The sequence below is a fragment of the Brachionichthys hirsutus genome, chromosome 6 (assembly GCF_040956055.1).
Source record: "Brachionichthys hirsutus isolate HB-005 chromosome 6, CSIRO-AGI_Bhir_v1, whole genome shotgun sequence".
In the NCBI taxonomy this organism is placed as follows: Eukaryota; Metazoa; Chordata; class Actinopteri; order Lophiiformes; family Brachionichthyidae; genus Brachionichthys; species Brachionichthys hirsutus.
Window position 1 is genome coordinate 12451852 of NC_090902.1, and position 19319 is coordinate 12471170.

Here is a 19319-nt window from a genome sequence, read left to right on the forward strand (position 1 = left end):
TTGGCGTCCGAACTCCATCGCCCAACGCCTGCCAGCCACCGTCATGGTGCTCATTGCCTCTGTGTGCCTTTGCACAAGAAAACATGGGTGTCTGTTTGTGTACGTTTTGCCCACTTTCGGTCTGAAAGGCACTGAAATCCTACCTCGGAGGCACGTTAGAAAGTTTGAGACGTAAACTGGATGGACAGCAAGTTTAATCTGCCGTTAATCAGCTCCTCGGAAAACTCGCTCAAGCGTCAGACGCTGCAGATTGCTCTGCCCCCCCCACCGTAACTCTTTCTGTTTTTCCCAGTCATCACTTTCCTCTCCCCAGAACTACTCCGTTTCACCCCCACCTGCCCCCCCACACTGTGTCTCCACCACTCATCCCTCACTTCCTCTGTCTAGAACAAGAGTGCACTGCCCCCCCCCCCCCCCCACTGTTGTGTGTGATGCTGAAAAGCCCTCAGGATTAAATCTAAATCCTTTGTTTATCATCTCAGCTATTACTGCTAATGCTGAGGCCCGTTCTGTCTTGCTGCTCGGCTGTGTGTGCGTGTGTGTGTGTGTGTGTGTGTGTGTGTGTGTGTGTGTGCGTGTGTGTGTGTGTGTTCATGCATGCATGTGTGGCCAAGCTCTCACATCAAACACAGCGTAAGATGAGCCCATAAACAGGCTTCAGAACCATTTAGGATTTTCAAGGAAAGTCAGTTCTGGTGGGAGGGGGGGTTGGGGGGGGGGTGGGGGGGGTGCAGAGGGGCAGTTAGGTACAGAAATCAGCTGCTCTGTTTATGTACCTTTCAGTGGTAATTACCGGTCCAATCTGTCTGTTTTGCAGAGGAAGTATCAATGCTTTACAGAGTGCTCGTGTGTGTGTGTGTGTGTGTGTGTGTGTGTGTGTGTGTTTGTGAGGCCGAGAGGTGCACGTGGCACAGTTTCAGTGCAGAGGGCCTGGAGAGACGCCACAGAGTTGCATGGAATTAGAGTGCCGGTGCAGCAGTAAGTGTTTATTTACTCGTACGCGAGTCAGGAGAGTGAAAGCAGAGGAGGCAGAGGGACCACCACAGACCGGAGCACTGAGGGTGTGTGTGTCACACACACAGCATATCCTTGGCACTGGGCTGCGTTTCCATGCAGTGTGAACCGAAGTGGGCGGACACACTGGCAGGTAGAGCGCCCGGCCTGGAGCAGGGAACGTAATTACAGAGTGGAATATTCACATAGATGAGCGGGCTACTCGGAAGATGGCTTTAATTACATTACAACATGTTCTGTGTCATGTACTGTGTAGAGAACACAAATTAGGTAGAATGAATAGTTCAAGTAGGATGAATGGAAAACATTCTCGCTGCCGCACGATGGCGCCAGAGCGAAACGAACGGACTGTCATTGCAGACAACAAACGACAAACCAGGGATCATGATCAATTTGCGCCAGTCGCATAAATGATCAAACGCATAAGCTGTTTAATGTCTGCTACATATTTCCCACATTAAAAAAAAGGGGGGCTTTCTCTTTCTCTCGTCTCGGATGTCGTTTTTAAATCCCCTCCGGCCACCGGAAGCGCTGCGTAAATCCGAGGTGGTAAAAAAAAAAGTGCGTCACAGCGCAGACTCAACCCAGCCGCCATCGACGCGCTTCACTCGTCCGCTTGTTTCCCTCGTCATCAGCATGGTGAAGATTGCTTTTAACGCGGCCCTGGCGCAGAAGGCGCTGGGCAAAGAGGCGCCCGCCGCGGTGACGGTGAGGAATCGGTTCCGGCGCGGCGTCCGGGCGCGGCGGCGATGCGGGGCCTCCGGCAGCAAGCGGGTCTGCCTGTGACCGCAGATCTGTCTGTCTGCATACGCTGCTCGGTGGCATTTTTAATTTAGCAAAATTCAATGTTGAATTCTTCCTATTGTGTTTTTGCGTGAAGTGCGTGGAGAGCTGCGGCGGCCCCTGGTGCAGCGCGCAGTGGGGGGGTGCGCGTCTTTCGACGCTCACTGGGATGAATGGATTAAATGTGCGTGTTTTTGTGCGTGTGTTTTCCTGTGCAGGACCCTGAGCTGGCCTCTCCCCCGGCGGCCAGCGAAGGCTCCACGGGGCGCTGCCTGCTCACCCTGCTGGGCATCGCCTTCATCCTCAGCGGGCTCATCGTGGGGGGGGCATGTCTGTATCGGTACTTCACCCCAAAGGTAAATAAATGCGTGTTTGCGCGCAGGTTCGCGTACGTGTAGTGTACGTGCAGGGGTCTCCACCCCCAGTTTCATCAGGCCCACCCCCTCACTTATTTATTTATTTATTATCGATTTGTAATGATCAGATTTAACCAGAACAGTTTAAATGGGTCAGTCCAACCATTTACCCAGCGTGGCATGGATTTTTACAGGCCTGACCCAATCAGGCCCGCCGAACTTGTCCAAATTATATCATTAAATGAAATGTCATTATAATTAAACCTGATTCATTTGGCCTTTTCCCTGTAATTTGTACAGTGAGCCTTGCATATTCTTGCTTTGCTTCCTGTTTAAGGACAAATCCTTTCATGTTGTGGTTTTTGCATGTCATTTATATTCGTTCATGCAAACGCTCCATCCATCGGCTCCTGGCCTGGCCCCTCTATCAAACTTTAGAACCCATTGAGGCCCGTTTCCTTTTAAGCAACAGTTTGGTTGTTTTTTCTGTTGCTTCAATTCGGGCCAGACAAAATATGGTAAATAGTAGATTTCAGCATTGGTTTGAGGTTTTTCCAGATGAGTGCATTGAAACTACAGAATGCACCAGGAGCACGAGAAAGCAAGAAAAATGTTTTTTTTTAATGCAAGAAATCTTTTTATCCATCTTTTAAAATGAAAATCCAGAGTAGTAGAAAATCCAATGCACCTCCTGCCCCCTGGTGGCCGAGGGCCGTAGGCGGCGCTCTATCAGAGCGATTGATTGTGCTCTGTCTTGGCCCCCAGAGGCTGTATCACGGGGCGATGCAGTTCAGTGACGTGTCGCCCGGCGCCGGAGGAGAGAGCCAGCCGTACTACCTGCCCCGGGTGGAGGAGGAGATGGAGATCTCTGACAACATGGCCGTCATCAGCGTCCCTCCGCCCCGCTTCGGACCTGGGGACCCAGCTTACATCCTCCATGACTTCAACAGGGTAACGCTCCGGCGCCAAACACTCGGCTCAACGTCCAGTCGCAGTGGATTGAGTCGTTTTTGACGTGTGTGTGTGTGCGCGTGCGAGGGTAGAAGCTGACGGCGTATCTGGACCTGAAGCTGAGGACCTGCTTCGTGATCCCCCTGAACACCTCGGTGGTGCTGCCCCCCCAGGACCTCATCGACCTCTTCTCTCAGCTGATGGTGAGGCTCTGCCGGTCCGGAGAAACGCGACGGATCCAGCAAGCTCTAAGAAAAAACAATCAGACGGGGGGCTATAAGTGTCATTTTGTAAAGGGGGGGCGGGGGGGGGGGGGCTTCCAGCCGACGCTCCGCTATTCCAGCCAGTCTGGATGTGAGTAACTCCATGAATCAGATTCAGGAAGCTTCCATTGTGTTCTTTAGATTTGTGGTTGGAGGGAACGTCCCTGAGCCGAGGTTTGGAGGCGGTGCCAAACCGGCCGTTAGAGCCACGATGCTGAACATGTTCACCGTGGGCGCAGACGCTTCTTTACTCGCCACCAGGAAGCGCTGAATAAATTACAACTGTTGTTGCTTTATCAATATAATCCCCAACAATCTGTCCAGATTTTATTTTGTTTTATTTATTTCCCCCCCAAGCCCTATTAGGCTGCAGTCGTGTTCCCCGTTTCAGTGCCTTTCATTAAGCCGTGCTCTGGTTCTGCTGTCCCAGTCCGGATCCTACCGCAGCTACCTGGTGCAGGAGGACCTGGTGGTGACGGAGCGCATCCTCGACCTCAAGCCTCTGGGCTTCTACATCCGCCGGCTGTGTGACGGGAAGGAAACCTACAGAATGCAGCGCCGCTCCAGCCTGCCAGGTCTGTTATCGGCGCCGTGCACGCTCCCAAAAGTTGTCGGCCCTGCCGTTTTGGAGTTGCCGTGGTGATGTGGTTGATTTGGTCACGTGACGAAGCAGAGTTCTGTCGGCAGATTGAATATTAAAGTGCCAGCGATGGCGCCGGCAGGCAGCTTGTAGCCACATTAGCATTCAGCCCCGTCCGGTGTAGATCTATAATAAATATTCACCTGATGTATTGATAAGATATTTAATAATAATGTGTGGATTTCAGTCTGACCAGGAAGTGAAACGCTTCAGGCATATTTAGGACTAATGCCGTTTTTTTTTTTGCAGGCGGACGCATCCAGAAGCGCTCTGCGGAGGAATGCTTTACCTTCCACCACTTTGAGAACACGTTCGTAACGCAGACCCGGATCTGCAAGGCTTGATGGGGGGCGGGGGGGGCGGGAACGGGCCGGAGCCCGAGCGACGTAGAGTAGGAAGGCGTAGGTGAGACGGAGCGAACAACTTTTAGCAGAAAGTAACTTTTGTACAAACATTTAACTCTAATTTAGTTGTTTTTGCGCCCGCTGCTTTAACCTGAGTGAATAAGTGAATTTATGTTCAGCATTAAATAGCCTAAACCTCCTCCTGTGTTGTACGCCCCAGAACCCGTACGAGTCATAACTCTCCTAGTCTCTAGTAGTTAGTCCTGTACCGATAACCAGCATCAGCCTGCTTACTAAGGATGCGCTAAGTTTCATTTGGTTAGTTTCTTCTTCTTCTGCGTAGCTTCCTGCAGACGTGTTGTTGTCGTATCCCAGCATTCGCCTCCAGACGAGTCCTCCTACTCGCGATCCTGTGTGTCAGTGCTGTAACATGGTTGTCGGTGTCTTTATGGATGTAGCAGAGTGTTCGGAGCCCTGAGGCCTCCGTCCTCCCGCTGTGATTACTTCACGTAAACTGAGCAGTCCAGCACCAGTGGGACCCGTGTCGTTGTTTGTGTTTAGCCTCACGCGTTCTAATGAGCCTCGACGGCGGTCGCCGCGCAGAGAATAAGCTACAAGGAGATCTGTGGTTAGAAGTCTCATTTTGAGTTCCCGTTTATACATTTGTAGTCCTGTGACCTCGGCTGTAATAAACGGCTCACAGAAAGTGGCTGCGTGTTTTTTGGAGAGAGCTATTTATTTAAAATAGTCACGGAAAAGAAATGTTCTTTAAAAAAAAAAAAAGAATTACAAAAAAATGTGCAATAACTGCATAAAACACTCTGAATTTGAAAATCCCGCAAGAAAAAGTAAAAAAATAAAATGCAAATAGCTTCAAGTCATTTGGAGTCGTTTCGTATTCAGAGCCTGCACAGAAAGAGAATCGCACAGGAAGTGTGTTTGTGAAAATGTCTGTTTCTGCTTTTTATCTGAGATGGGTAGATCGAACCAATTTTTGTGTGCAGCTACTGAAAAGATCACTGTCGGTGAATAAAGCTGAGTTCCTACCGAAGGAGTCGCCTCTTTCTTAACACTTCGGGAAGCCGAACCTCGCACCTTAACCTCCTGAGCTTCTGGTTTAAGGAGTGGCACCATTGTCTACATCCTATGAATCTCGTCCTCCATAGCAGGAATAAAGACCTTCCCCCCCACACACACACGCTTTAAAGGAATGCACGGACTTCATCTGGAGGACCAGGGGGTTGAGTTTTAACTCTTCCTTATCGACACTGATTTAAGTCGCTCTCTGAGTCCTCTGCTACCGGGAGGCATACACATGGTGCTGATACATGCGGAGCGCCTCACTGCTCCCACGGCTGTGGTTTCCCACGTCCAACTCAAGCCGGGGGCTGTTTCACCCGCTGCGGGAACTGACAATGTTGGTATCAGGAGAGCTGCTTGCTTTCAGGTGATGGATATATTTGAGCGGCCGTGCTTGTTTGCCACGACGAGGAGTTCATATGCTTCATGAATGTGTTAGTCCAGCACCGGTAGCCCGTTGGTGTTTCAGACGGCATTCTATGTCTTGGCTGCTGCGCGCTGGCACGGATGGCATCTGTCAAAAAAAAAAGAGGAAGTGTCACAGGAAACCAGCTTCGGATGCGGTCGGATGCCGATGCTGCACCGAGAGCAGTTTCCCTCAGTCTCTCTCTCTCACAAACACAAAGAGGCCTGTCAAACAGGCCTTCAACCGACACACCATGTGTTTAAAACCTGCCGACTTGTGAGCGGTTCTCAATCTAAGGGTCAACGTCCCTCCAGGTGGTCACAAGGTGAATCTGAGGGACAGCGCGGGACGGAAGTTCTGCTACATTTACACTCATTTAATCTTTAACAAAGTGTGTTGTGCCAAAATGCAACTTACTACTTTAGCTGTAATAACAATGCAGTGGCGTTAAAAACCACATTTGCATCTAGAGTGTGGCATTAAATGTGTCAGCGGAACGAAAGTGTCGTTAATTGCCCGGCCGCACTGCTTTACTCTTGTACTTCAGGCCTCACTGACCTTGACCCTGCATGTGCAGCCTCATCGCTCTCACCTTTGCACGTACCGTATTCCTCTTACAGAGGTTGTCTGCGCTGCATGTCCTGCAATCTTCCCACAGGAGGCACGTTCTCATTGTGTGATTCACCTCTGAGTTGTTGCCGCGGAGCGACAACATCTGTCCTCGATTCGACCATCAGCACTCAAAAACGTTTATGTGTTCTGCTCCACGACGCATATTACCAAGCCTCAACACAACAGACCTCGCATTGGGGCACGGCCCCAGACTGAAAGCAAGCAGCTGTCACACAAAACACGCTGAATGAAAACCTATTAGGGTGTTATCAGTGCCTCACCTCTGTCGTCACAGCCGCCGCGCATCATCCTCTCAGCCTGACACTATTCTATCTCTCCCTCCCTCCCGCCTTCTCTCTTTTGTCAGTCGTTCCTCTCCTTTCATCACTTGTTTTGCTTTCAGTTCCTTCAGTTTCCTTATTCCCCCCCCACCCCCCATATTTTATTTCCTGCTGTGATACCCTCTTACTCTGCCTCCGTCCTCTTTGTCTCTGCTGTCTTGGAGTGTTAGCACACACAGGGCTTCCTGTGGGTGGGTGTTCGCAATAATTCTTCACACCACGCCATCTGTTATTACGGCTGAGGATGAAATCTAGATGCTAAGTCCTTTTGTTTTTGACAGATGAAGACGTCACTCTATCAGAACAAAGCATTGCTAAGCAGAAACTTCTTTTATGCCTTTGGTTTATTTCTCTGTTATATTTTACCGTTTGATATTTTAGTGAGTCACTACCAGACTAAATTCGAGTCAACTTGACAGCAAATTGAATCAGGCAGATGTTCCTACAGTGGACGAGACGCATCTGCATAGGGTGGGGACCGGCAGACTTGGGTTGAACAGACACAAGGGCGTGGTGGGGTTGAGCAGATGCTGCTTCACAGCTTTGCACCGCGACAGGAAGTGCAACAAGCAAACTTGCACCTGCATTAATTTTACGTCCCTTAGAGGAAACCTCACCGAAATAACCGCCACACAACCAGTGTAGGTAAAACACTGTATTTACAGTACATTCACACACATTCTTTTATAGGACGGCAATATTCACGTTGATATTTTGAGCTTCTCGTTTCAAAACAGGCACAATTCACTAACTACAGTTAACTTCCTTGTCCAGCTTTGTCTGCTTTCAGCAGAGTGCATCATGGGACATGTGTTTGTCATGTTTAGCTGCCATTCCCTAAAAAAATAGAATAAAAAAAATATAAAGCACATCTCAACAACGCTACTCTCTGTCTGACCAGCTGCTCTCCGTGCTCATCAGCCTGCGCTGCGGTTGAAGCCGTGTTGAGGTGCTGATGGGGGAGGAGAGGAGCGACGAGGTGAAGGAGGAGGTCCTCCTCGTCAGGTGCAGTCGGAACTCAGCCGTCAGAAAGTAATAAAGCAGAGGGTTGAGGCAGCAGCTGGAGCTCGCCAGGCACAGAGACACCGGGTGGAACTGAAGCACAGCCAGCCGCGTGGCACAGTGGGACACAAAGTCCTGCGACACCATCATGTAGAGCAGGAAGTTGAGGTGGTAGGGGGCAAAGCAGAACAAGAAGAGGGCAGAGCAGCTCAGCACCATCCTCAGCGCACGCCGCTTCTCGCTGGCGGTCTGCTTCCCTGTCTGGCCGTCGGAGGCGACTGACTGCAGCCGGCTTCGTGTCGAGGCGCTGGGCGCATTTGGATCGTGCTGATCCGGGGTCTGTGCCTGTTTGAGGGACCGCACGATGCGGACGGAACTGTAGCAGATGCAGGCCAATGGAATGACAAAGCCGAATAGCTCCGCCAGAGCCATCATGGCGACAGCAGCAGAGACCGGAAGACGACGCATAGGCAGGTCTTTAAAACAGCCAACTCTAGTGGAGCTGGGATTGTCTGCTGGCCGGAACCTGCTGGGGCTCTTGCTGAAGCGTGGCGTGGAAAGCCGTGTGCAGCGAAAGGGTGGTTGGGTCGAGGCGGCGTCCGGAGGAGACACGTTATACGCTGTGTCTGTACCGACGCTGAGATCGCTGCTGCTCCGCATCAGGATAAAAGGCGAGCAGGCCAGACCGACCGCCACCCACACGATGACGCTGATCATCAGATCGTACCGCCTCCTCCACCGGCGGGCGGCGAACGGCTTGAGCAGGAAGACGCACCTCTGCATGCTGATGCACACCTGGTAACAAAAAAGAGATAGTGAGATTTAGAGCCGCAGGAAACACATTTTGGGAAGTGGGATTTACCAAGACGATGGGAAAAACAGTCCCCTCTGAAGACTGGGGACGTTCAGGGCAAGTTGATCAAACGCACCTTTCTTTTGGGGCCACCTTCCTTAGCATTCTCAATGTAGGAACAGGATTAAAGGTTTAGATCATTTTGGTCATGAGTTCTGGAGCTAGACTGACATTTTTTATATCTACACGTTTTCACAACATTACAGTTCAGCATTACGATTTTCTTCTGGGCGTGCACTACAGAAAATTTGGAAGTGTTAAGATGGACAACATTATTCCTGATTAAGTTGTGCTCATCCCCGTGATCTTTGCTCCACGTCCCTAACCGTTTACGCCACAAGCGGAGTACAAGTTGGTCTGCGTCTGTTCATTTAGAAGCGAAGGATCAGGCAGTGATGGATTACAGCAAGGCAAAGGCCGTTTTCTCTCTTCCTGTCATGTGCAGGCGTTTATCATTAGCCGCACCGATGACACGTTGACGTGTTCAGAAACTTCTCACGATGCTGACTGCTCATTTCAACAATGCAGTTTGTTGGATGTTTGCTCCCGCAGTTCTGAATGCACCAGCGCCGGCGGATGCTGGCAAGCTCAGGAGAAAGCCGACAAGGACCTGAATATGAAGCCAATGCACGACAACCGGTAACAGTGACGTATCTAGGATACTCCAAGTCTTTCACGTCGCCCTTCAGTCAGCTTAGTTCTCAGTCACTGTACTTAGACACAAAACGTTGTGAGGTGTGAACCAGACATCAGTGTCTTTCAGTGAGTCAGCATTTTCTGGTCCTGGATGGTTGCTTGTAGCTGATGTATAACTTTATAACTTCAATCACCTTAAACCTCTGTTCTAATTGGCCTGTTCAAATTCAGCTTCAACAGATTCACCGATTGTCAGCAGGAGAGTGGACTCACTTTTATTCTGGCCATTTTGCCCTTGTCTTTCTTGCAAACGTGCAAAAGATGCCCTCCTAGATTTGGCCACTGATGACTGCTACCACTCGGACCAGCATTATTACCCCTGCAGGCTTCATCGACATTTTCGAAGATACTCAGATTCATATAGCAAGCTTCGGGCACACTCCTAATAGCCTCGAGTAACTCTTGCAGCTTTCTTCGTACCCTTTGGACTTGTTGCCTGCTTACCAGGAACACAATGGCGGCGTACATGTTGAGGTATTTGAGGTAGAAGCAGAACAAACAGACGGCTTTTCCAAACGGCCAACTGTGAGTGAAGTAATAATAGATCCTGAGGGGCAGAGAGAGGATGTGGGCCAGGTCTGCTACGGCCAGGTTAATCATGAAGATCACTGCCTTGGTCCTCTTGCTGTCGAGCAACAAGCAGAAGAGTTAGACACGGCCAGGCGCCATCAGAGGCGTCTCGTGGGAGTGTCTGCCTTACCTGATGTGTCTGCAAAGGACCCAGAGAGCAGTGGTGTTAAGCAGCAGCCCGGGGAAGAAGAGCAGCAGGTAGAAGTAAGTGTACATCGTCTCCATTCGCTGATTCCAGCCGGTCATATTGTGACCACACTGTGAGGAAGAGTTTATCAGGGACTCCTCCCACCGTCCGGACGCATTCAGAGCCATTTGAATTTTACTCAGTCACCCGCCTGAAAGAGAAAAATGAGTTTGGTACCACTTTCACAGTAGCGTGGCAAGGAATAACACCTCCCCCTTCCGCCGTACATAATACATTATGCGTTTGTTTTTTGTACTTTTATGTGTTATCTGTTATTTAGATACACATAGTTACATATCAATATAACTGTAGGCATGTAAATGGCCATTTATCTGGTGCGTAGGAACGGCTTAATTTAGATTCTAATATTTCTTCAGAGAAATATATTTTCGGTTATCAAACAAATCGGTTTTAGATCGGTATTACACAACAAATTATGTCTGAGAACCGAACTGTATATTTTTGTAATGCCAGATCCATTCTGATGCTATTCAGAACAACACTGTGGATCACGTGACCAAATCTCACCCAGCAGATGAGGTTTATTTGGTTGCTTATTGTCATCACATATTTCCATCGTCATCTTCACGACGATCATTCCTGACCTTGTAAACTTCCGTTGACAGTTGAGATTACTTTTCCTGCTGTTTCAGTCCCTTCAAGGTTTAACCTTCAGTCTTGTAATAACAACATATTATTATTAGTGGGTTGTAGTTCAGTTATATCTCAAAGATTACACATCATTAGTTACAAATTGCAGCTTTTTCTTTTTAAAGACAATTTTCAAAAATTACATTAAATAAATTACAGAAAAACGACTAAATATTAAATTCCATGCAACTGAAATGTTGCAGCCACAAGCCAAAACGTATTGACTCCCCTTTTCTTTCTTGCTAAATCCTGAATGTTTCTTAAGATATGCAAACATTTGCAGTGTGTTTTGATGGAAAGCATAATAAACATCTTAAAGGAGGCCTGACAGAAGGAGTAATAAATCAGAGGTTACTCTGTGTCACTGAAGGCTGGGTCAGGAAATGTGCGGTAGAGAGGCCGAGCATTAACGCTGCTTATCACTGAAGGATGGTCCTTCCTCTTGCCGTCAAGTCGAAGCCACACCCTTCCTGTAACCGTACCATCGGGGGGGAAACAGAATCAGTGACAGTTTTTGCTGCGGTGCCGCCCTTCTGAACGGTTTGAACTCTTGTTGCTGCTGGCTTTGGTCAGGGTATCAGCTCGACACAGTCAGCCAACGGATCCCTGTGCAGTTTAGAGTTGTACAACAAGACTTTACGTTTTAGGAAGTCACATGTAAGCCAATATTGTGCAGGATTAAATTGCTGCGTTGCATTTCCTGAGCAAAAAGCATTTCGAAAACACATTTGAAAAATGTCGAAAGCTCTGTGTCTTGTTTCAGCTTAATATGTAAACAGCTGCATCTAATAATGCCCCATGTATAGAAAGTACCCTTGTAAAAACAATAAATTAAAACATATATATTATGATTTTTTTTTTTTAACATTTCACAACAAAATTAAGAATTGCCTCTAGTTTCTAATACACACGAGGATGCATTTTAAGTGAAACAAGATTTAATTTGAAGCTTAAATTTGACCACCGATGCTCAGAACACATTATTGCCCTAAAAGTTTTTACCTTGTCTTTCCGGCAGCATGATCAGCAGGAGTGGCGAGCCGTGACCTTATACTCCAGCGGCTTCACAGCCCTCTGTAAAACGCATGCTAGGTGTGCAAAACGCGCCCTCCTCCTTCCAGACGAGCGGCGGCACAGTAAAACCAGTCATGCACGTGCATTAGCCTGCCAACGATTGTGGTTTGTGCTTTGAATGTGTGGCTGCGCGAGGTGATAGCGACTGAGGCATGGTTTTGAGGGGAAGGGGAAGTGCTGCCCTTGATGCATGCATATTTTGCCACCCATTTGCCACGTCACCAACTGCCTGGCAACACAACAATCCAGATGCACACATCATTGCACAAATAGAGAAGCGTCACTAAAGCTTAGGTTAGGACATTCAAAATGTCGACAGATGGGAGATGCTCCTCTCAGTTTATTTTGAGGGACCATGCATACTCCAACCTACAGACAAGGGGAGAACATATGAACTCGGCACAGAAACGAATCCAACCCGGAATCTTCTTGCTGTGAGGCAGCAGCGCTACCCACTGCACCATTTTATTTAACCTTTATTTAACCAGGTAAGTCAATTGAGAATGAATTCTCTTTTTTAATAACGACCTGGGCCTTAGTTGCATGTTTTTGGTGGTGGGAGGAAGCCGGAGAACCCGGAGAGAACCCACGCAGACACGGGGAGAACATGCAAACTCCTCACGGAAAAGCCGCAAGTTGGATTTGAACCTGCGGCCTTCTTGCTGTGAAGGTCGCAGGTTCTGCACCACCGCGCCATCCAAATACAGTCTGTTGAACTAAAGAACGACATGATTCCCAGGTGTTCTTCTATGTTCTTTTATCTTATTGCCACTAGATGGCATCGATCTGATATGCACCATCTACTGAGACGCGTTCTAGTTCAGAGGGACTGATTACTCCTTTAAAGGAGACATCCGAAGGGTTGGGACTCGGCTACAGAGATTTCGGCACATTCCCGAAGTGAGCCACTCAAGGGGCAAAGCCTGGTGTTTGCATATTTTTCCACAATCCCACTCCTCTTATTTCCTGCTCCACAGTTCTTTTCAGCGAAAGTGCACTAGTCATCCTCGAAGCGACCCTTGACCCCAAGACCCCGAGTACATGTACTGTTTTGTCTTTGTCTGCTTTGATGCACATGGTGACATCAGTCACAGAGTCCTACCAGGCTTACTGGATTGATTTCTCTCTCTCTCTCTCTCTCTCTCTCTCTCTCTCTCTTTAGTATGCGTTCAGCTGCTGCAGGTGTGGCAACCCACTAATCCCACAAATCTCTAACTGTGTGAAAGAATGGATAAACAACTCACATTAAGGTCTTGGATAATGTCCCCATCCCACTGTTGCAGGTTTGTTCCCCTCTCCCGCAGGAACCTGCAGCATACATGCAGGAAGCTATAGATGTCCCAGCCACTGGGCCTTAATAGTCAAGCGTTCCAGAGCTCTCTGCATGGGCGTCTTTCTATTTGCTCTGTACTGTAATGTCTGCCAACTCGTATTTTGTGTGCATGATTGTATATAATTTCTTTCTATACCATATAGATTTAAAGAGGGAAGAAAATGACTTCAAGCTCACTTAACTTTTCACCTTTATCATTTTGGCAATGACGGTGGTGTTAATGGTGCTGTGGATTGCTTTTTGCAGGTCCAATACTTCTACAATTGAGCCATATAAGTGTTATTCCATTTTAATGGTCATAAATGGTCTACTTCTTCTTCTTTTGTAAGACAAATGGGATTAAAGAGACATTAAAACATGATTGATGGTGCAACAAAGCTAATACGCAGCAAAATGTTCCACTGTTTTGGCCTCTCTAGCTCTAAAGTTCCTCAAAGCATAAACAGTTTGTTATCAGTCAGTGACAAAGTTAACCAAAGCTGAACTGGATGCAAAAGCAAAAACTGATTTACCTTTAGTGGCAATATGAATTTGATTGATCTGTGATTTGCCATTTGAAAAGCTGGCATGCGTGGTGAAAGTACCGATGGTGTATTCGAGCTCTTTCGATTACAAGCCTCAACCAAATGGAACAACAAGTTCATACACACAACTCAGCTATAACTCATGGATCCGCTGAGTCACGGCACGGCTGTTTTGCATTTCATGCTGTGCAGTGGTTTGTGGTATTTACTCGACTGTATCCAGTCTTACTGCGGAACATGTGCCCATTGCTGGTGCGTTTGAGACTTTGAGTAGATCTGCAGTCCCGGTGCCAGATTAAGACAAAGGGACCTCATTCAGAAGCAAACAATGGGCTATTGCTGCAGCCATAATAAGCACTTGGTCCGTCACACACACGCCAACGTCCTCGACTGGATCAGAGCGGCCCTTTCCTCCGTGAACGAGATTACACTGTCTGCTTGATGACACTGTGGGCACAGGGAAGGAATACTCCCCCGAGTCTCAGACCTACAGTCATGCTGACAAAGGCCAGTTCAGAATGCGGCTGAGCGAAACAACGGGCAGGAACAAGGACAGAAAAATGAGAAATGCATGCAGGAAAGTCATTCCAAACAGACATTTAATGGCCTCAAACATTAACATGAGACACATTTAGCCCAGCAGGTGACTGCGCTGCTGTGTTATAACAGCAAAGAGTCTCAACACACTGAAGAATGTCCAAACATTAATGTCTACAATGATATAATGGACTGTGAAAGCCTGAACCTCAGAGCAATTAATCTTAAGGGCTCACTGCGTTACAAAAGTAGTGAACGATATATTTCAACAATGTGGGTGGAAGTCAGCATCTTATTCACAGCCCAGCGCACATGTGAGTGTGTGTATGTGTGTGTGTGTGCGTGTGTGTGTGCTAAGCCTGAGTGATGATGTGTTGGCCTCTCTTTAAGAGGCTCTGCGTGTCTATGGATGTTAGTGCTGGTACGGCCGGGTCTCTGGTCCCCATAGAGTCTCATAATACACACACACAATGGACCATTCCAAGTGTTGGATTAATCCGTAAAGCCCAGGCCATACCTCAGGATTTACCTCAGGAATTATATAATCTGCTTAGTTATGTTTGCCACATCCAGGACCAATCCGCTGATTGTTTTGTTTTTCCTTCTTTACATTCCGATCAGAACTGACTTTCAGACACCTTTGAGTCTTTCCCGTTGCTGGTCAGAGAGTGTGTGTCCCTGGGGACAGTGTTTGTTGTGTCCTGGGTCTCAGTCTCACTGCGGGGGATGCTCTCAGGCCGGGAGCCGGAGCCTTTTCCTCCCATTGTCAAGCTTTTTTGGAAGCTCTCTGAGGTGAAGTAGTAGACCACGGGGTCAAGGCAACAATTGAGGCTGGCCAGGCACAGAGTGATGGGGTAAAGGGTTCGGGCGAAGCGCTCCACGGCACAGTTAACCAGGGCCTGGGTCCGCACCAGGGCATACAGGAAGAGGATTGAGTTGTACGGGACAAAGCAGATGATGAATATGCCCAAATGGACCAAAATCATCCGTAGGACACGCTTCTTACTGTCACAACCATGACCCACAGTGACGGGACGCCGCAGTGTCCGCAGCACAAAAGAGGAGCATACCAAGTTGGCCAGAAGGGGAAGAAGGAACCCCACAATCTGTGAAATAAATATGAAAATGTGTAAAGATGTATAAATTGTATGTTACAATGTCCTTCGGTCAGATGGTGCTTTGGCTCACCTCAATGAAGATGGTGATTTTGGACAGGTAGGTCCTCCAGGTTTTCTTGGAGAATCCCTCAAAGCACGTGGTGGCTCTGTTTGTGCTGTTAATGGTGGAGAAGAAGGTCACCGATATCCCCCCTCCGACGATGGTCAGCCACACGGCGGCACACACCAGCATGGCGTTCCTGCGTGTCCGGATGGAGCGGGAGCGGAAAGGGTAGACTATAGCCAGGAAGCGGTCTACACTGATGCAGGTGAGGAAGAGCATGCTGCCGTAGATGTTTGTGATGAAGGCCGTTCCCGATACCTTGCACAGTCCATCTCCAAAGGGCCAGTGGCGGTTGACATTGTAGAAGACCTTGAATGGCAGCGTGAAAACAAAAACTAAATCGGATAGTGCCAAATTGGTCATGAACATTGTCGTTTCGTTGCGCATCTTCATCCGGAAGCAGAAAACAAAGAGCGCAGCGCAGTTGGTGATCAGGCCCAAGACGAAGACCACGCTGTAAACCACAGAGTACAAGTTGTACTTAAAGGAGTCGTCGATGCCACAGTCCTCCATTCCGCTCTCGTTGAGCGCCAGGCTCGCCATGGTAACCGCTCGAACCAGCTGGCGATCGCCCTTGGAAAACAGGTACGCCAAAGCCCTCAGGGAAAGTGGAGGATTGTGTCGCAGGGTCGGCGGCGTCAGCAGGGGATCCCCGAGGCCGATCTCCTCCGAGTCATGGCGGACAGTCAGACACAGACGGAAGCAGTCGGGATTTCACGTCTGCGGGGGGGCTGGCCGGTCTTCTAGTGGAGAGAAAAGGAAAAACGCATGGTCACATTCCTCACTATCTTGCATCGCGTTGTGTTGGTTTTCTGATTACAGCACGGACACAGCCGACGAGGTGGTGAACGAGACGCACCTGATCCTCATTCCCCTTCATCATCATCATCTCGCCTTCCTGCCTGCTCGTTGCCAGATTAATGCTATTTCACACCAGTGCAGTCTCGCACACCTCCCTCGTTTGCTCCTGTGTCTCCCCGTATTTATTCCCCAAGCGTTCTCTCTGTTCCCGCTACGCTTACTCACATCCAAGTATTTTTGTTATTTAATTGTATTTTTTTCTTTGGCTTTCTTTTTTTTTTGGTCCGAGCTCCGGACGCCAGCCAGTCCATCTTTTGTTTCTTATAGTAAGTTTCAGTTTGGGCAGCGTAGTGTAGTTGTTCGTTTATTTGATGCACGCCCGTCACAGCTTTGAGCGTTTCGTTGTTTTTTGTATATTACCTGAATTAATACTTGATTAAAACTGTTTGAATTTTTCTCTGCGCCATTGTCTCTGCATGTTGGGGTCCAGACTCGGCCGCTAGAACTCAACATTTAAGACATTTTACCGGTATATAAATATTTCCGAAGACACCGTAAAACAGAGTTCATTGAGACATTTACTGTTTTACTCTTGATTTAGACTGAAATGAACACAGGAAGCCTCGACTGCATTACAACTGAGTACAAGTTGTATGCCTGTAAAATTATCTATTTTAAGATTTATCGAGATATTCATGGTGAAGTGTTTCACAATCTAAACTGTTCACAAAGAAGAAAAGTAGAAAAAAAACCTCAAACATATTTTTTCATTGGTGTTGCTGCAATGGTTTATTTGCTTATTTGCATGTTTTCCTGTTTGTGTACGACTTGGAGCATGTACTGCTATAATTTGTTTACTTGCTGCTTATGAATCTTTTCAGTGACCGCCCTGAGCTAATGAGGAATAATTACTACATGCAATACTTTGGTTTTAGATTTGAAGTTCTGCAGGAAAGCAGAACATTAGCATGAAAGCCACTCTGTTAACAACACTCTTTCAATTTATGCTAATGGCATCATATTAAAATACAAATTCTTATCAAGTGCAAAGAATTCCAATGGCAGCATTAAGAAGCCCAACAGAACAGTGTTTACACAAACAAGTACTGCACTATGTGTGTTTTTATACACAGAGACACTCTGTATTCACAAAGTACACTCACAGCAGTTTTCCCTGGCAAATAAATATTTTATAAACGTGAACCACAAAGGCGTGAGTCAAAACAACAACAACAACAACCACCCGATGCAGCATCTGGCTGAATGGAACATTTACTCAGGAGTAACTTTCCACTACTCAGGATTAAAAAAAAGACAAACTCAGATGACTTTATGTCTTTCATCGTGGACTGCAGGACACCTGTCTCTACCATCCTTTCACCTCATGTGAGAACATTTCTAAATCCACACACGGAACCAGTCCTCATCTTCGGCAGCATCACGCAGCATCCAGGCGGCACCTCCTGGGAGTGTATCTGGGTACATGTCTTTTTTTACCACGTGCACTCAAAGGCCAGGCTGTGAGCGTGAACAGTCCACCAGGCCGGTCCTGTGCCAGCTGCAGTGGGACATCTTTACTGCTTTTTCACACGCCTCCCAGAAAGTCTCTGCTGGAACTCACAATACCCTGACTGTACCCGCCTGCACGGAAACACACACTTTCTCACACACACACACACTGTAGGGTTGTACACGGCTCCCTCCCGGGACCTCTGAGAGTTCTGGCTTCATTTTCAGCTGCAGTTTCTGCAGGGAGTCCAGTTTATATAGCGCTGAACGGTTCATGCTCGCTTGACAAACCTTCACTATAATTTTATTTTTAACAAAAATGTATTATGTCAAGTGTTTTTTCCTAGGTCCGTGTATTGCTTCTAACGTCATTTTACCGGCACTTTGAAGTTGAATGTCTGTATTTCTTTCTAATTCACATGCATTATTAGCAGTTATGGATAAAGTACAAAGGCCACTGGGAGAGAAGATGGAAACTGGACACAGTAAGGTTCCAGGTTGGGGTTCAAACCCAGCACCCTCTCACTGTGAGGCAGCAACAGTGCTAACCACGCCACCGTACTAGGGGGGCAAAAAAAAAGCTCGTTTTAAACTAATCAAAAAGATAACTAGGATCCAATGACTAAAATCTACACTACAATGGCACAGATCACAACATAAAACATATACAAGGAGAGTTTTTTGGCATTTAAAAAAAATGCTCAGCCCATATAGCAGGCACACGTCAAAGTACAGTTCAGACCTGAGTGTGTGTGTGTGTGTGTGTGTGTGCGTGTGTGTGCGCGTGTATTTCATGTACAGGTCGTGGACAGCTGCAAGATGAAGCGTTTCCCCCCGCCGTCGGCCGCGGCAGCGACAGGAACAGGCCTCTTGGACCTGCTGATCTGAACGGCTCGGGTTCAGCCTCAGCTCACACCAGCTGTTCCTTTCTCTCACGAGAGAGGAGAAAGAAGGAGGGAGCGGCGGAGGTGAAGACAGCGGGGCTCATGGTGAACATCCTCGCCACGTTCAGCATTCATCGAGCCATAATGTAATGAATGGGTGATTTCAAGTCAGTGTTTTCCTCAGTATTATCTTTAGTATTAGTATTTTGGGGAAGTTTTATATATATATATATATTTGCTGTTTAAACTGTTGGTTAAACAAAAACAGTGGTTTAAAGATGTCACCTGGGGAAAATGTTGAAGTTATATAATCATGGTATCATAGAAATGATCATGTAGCCATGGTTACCTGATTAGCTCTTCTTCTCTTGGTTTGTTGGTTTGACAGCAGTAAAAACATACAGAGGAGATTTCCATCAGACCTGTAAGGAGGATGAAACTTAAATCAGGATTTAGACACCGTTAGGTTTACATGATCCAGCTAAAGGTGCAGCTGCCATAGAGGTAAAATACGCTTCTGTATATTTTGAGGGACTCAAAAACAAAACGTCCAAAATCTATTTTCTCCGTTTTTTCATGACGTATAGACTCATGCTGTGCTTCTATTATTGCAGCTGATTTTTTGATGTTGATTCAGTCTAAAATTGTTTTATCATAGGAGTTTACTTCCTGTCCAGGTTCACGTCT

The 19319-nt window shown here is 47.6% G+C and overlaps 3 protein-coding genes across 3 annotated transcripts; 1 reads left to right on the forward strand and 2 right to left on the reverse strand.

Annotated features, from left to right (window-relative positions):
* The first annotated feature begins 1582 nt into the window (after positions 1-1582).
* LOC137894821 (integral membrane protein 2A-like) lies at positions 1583-5402 on the forward strand. The gene is made up of 6 exons (XM_068740291.1): positions 1583-1722; positions 2016-2153; positions 2919-3104; positions 3197-3307; positions 3798-3942; positions 4257-5402. The coding sequence occupies exons 1-6, from the start codon at positions 1651-1653 to the stop codon at positions 4349-4351; spliced, it is 747 nt and encodes a 248-aa protein (XP_068596392.1). The 5' UTR covers positions 1583-1650; the 3' UTR covers positions 4352-5402.
* A 2270-nt stretch (positions 5403-7672) lies between these two features.
* Positions 7673-10226, reverse strand: p2ry10 (P2Y receptor family member 10). The gene is made up of 3 exons (XM_068740801.1): positions 10042-10226; positions 9786-9966; positions 7673-8587 (listed from the first exon to the last, which is right to left on the reverse strand). Exons 1-3 carry the CDS (start codon positions 10224-10226, stop codon positions 7673-7675), a joined length of 1281 nt encoding a protein of 426 aa, XP_068596902.1.
* Positions 10227-14685: 4459 nt separating this feature from the next.
* On the reverse strand, positions 14686-15984 carry lpar4 (lysophosphatidic acid receptor 4). Its single transcript, XM_068740428.1, has 2 exons — positions 15406-15984; positions 14686-15323 (listed from the first exon to the last, which is right to left on the reverse strand). The coding sequence occupies exons 1-2, from the start codon at positions 15979-15981 to the stop codon at positions 14835-14837; spliced, it is 1065 nt and encodes a 354-aa protein (XP_068596529.1). The 5' UTR covers positions 15982-15984; the 3' UTR covers positions 14686-14834.
* Positions 15985-19319: the final 3335 nt, after the last annotated feature.

Coding starts and splice junctions, on each gene's coding strand:
- LOC137894821 (XM_068740291.1), top strand. CDS start 1,651: ATGGTGAAGATTGCTTTTAACGCGGCCCTGGCGCAGAAGGCGCTGGGC. Junction 2,154..2,918: donor ATCGGTACTTCACCCCAAAG/GTAAATAAATGC, acceptor CTTGGCCCCCAG/AGGCTGTATCACGGGGCGAT. Junction 3,308..3,797: donor ACCTCTTCTCTCAGCTGATG/GTGAGGCTCTGC, acceptor CTGCTGTCCCAG/TCCGGATCCTACCGCAGCTA.
- p2ry10 (XM_068740801.1), bottom strand. CDS start 10,226: ATGGCTCTGAATGCGTCCGGACGGTGGGAGGAGTCCCTGATAAACTCT. Junction 9,967..10,041: donor GTCCTTTGCAGACACATCAG/GTAAGGCAGACA, acceptor GTTGCTCGACAG/CAAGAGGACCAAGGCAGTGA. Junction 8,588..9,785: donor ACGCCGCCATTGTGTTCCTG/GTAAGCAGGCAA, acceptor TTTTGTTACCAG/GTGTGCATCAGCATGCAGAG.
- lpar4 (XM_068740428.1), bottom strand. CDS start 15,981: ATGGCGAGCCTGGCGCTCAACGAGAGCGGAATGGAGGACTGTGGCATC. Junction 15,324..15,405: donor AAATCACCATCTTCATTGAG/GTGAGCCAAAGC, acceptor TTTATTTCACAG/ATTGTGGGGTTCCTTCTTCC.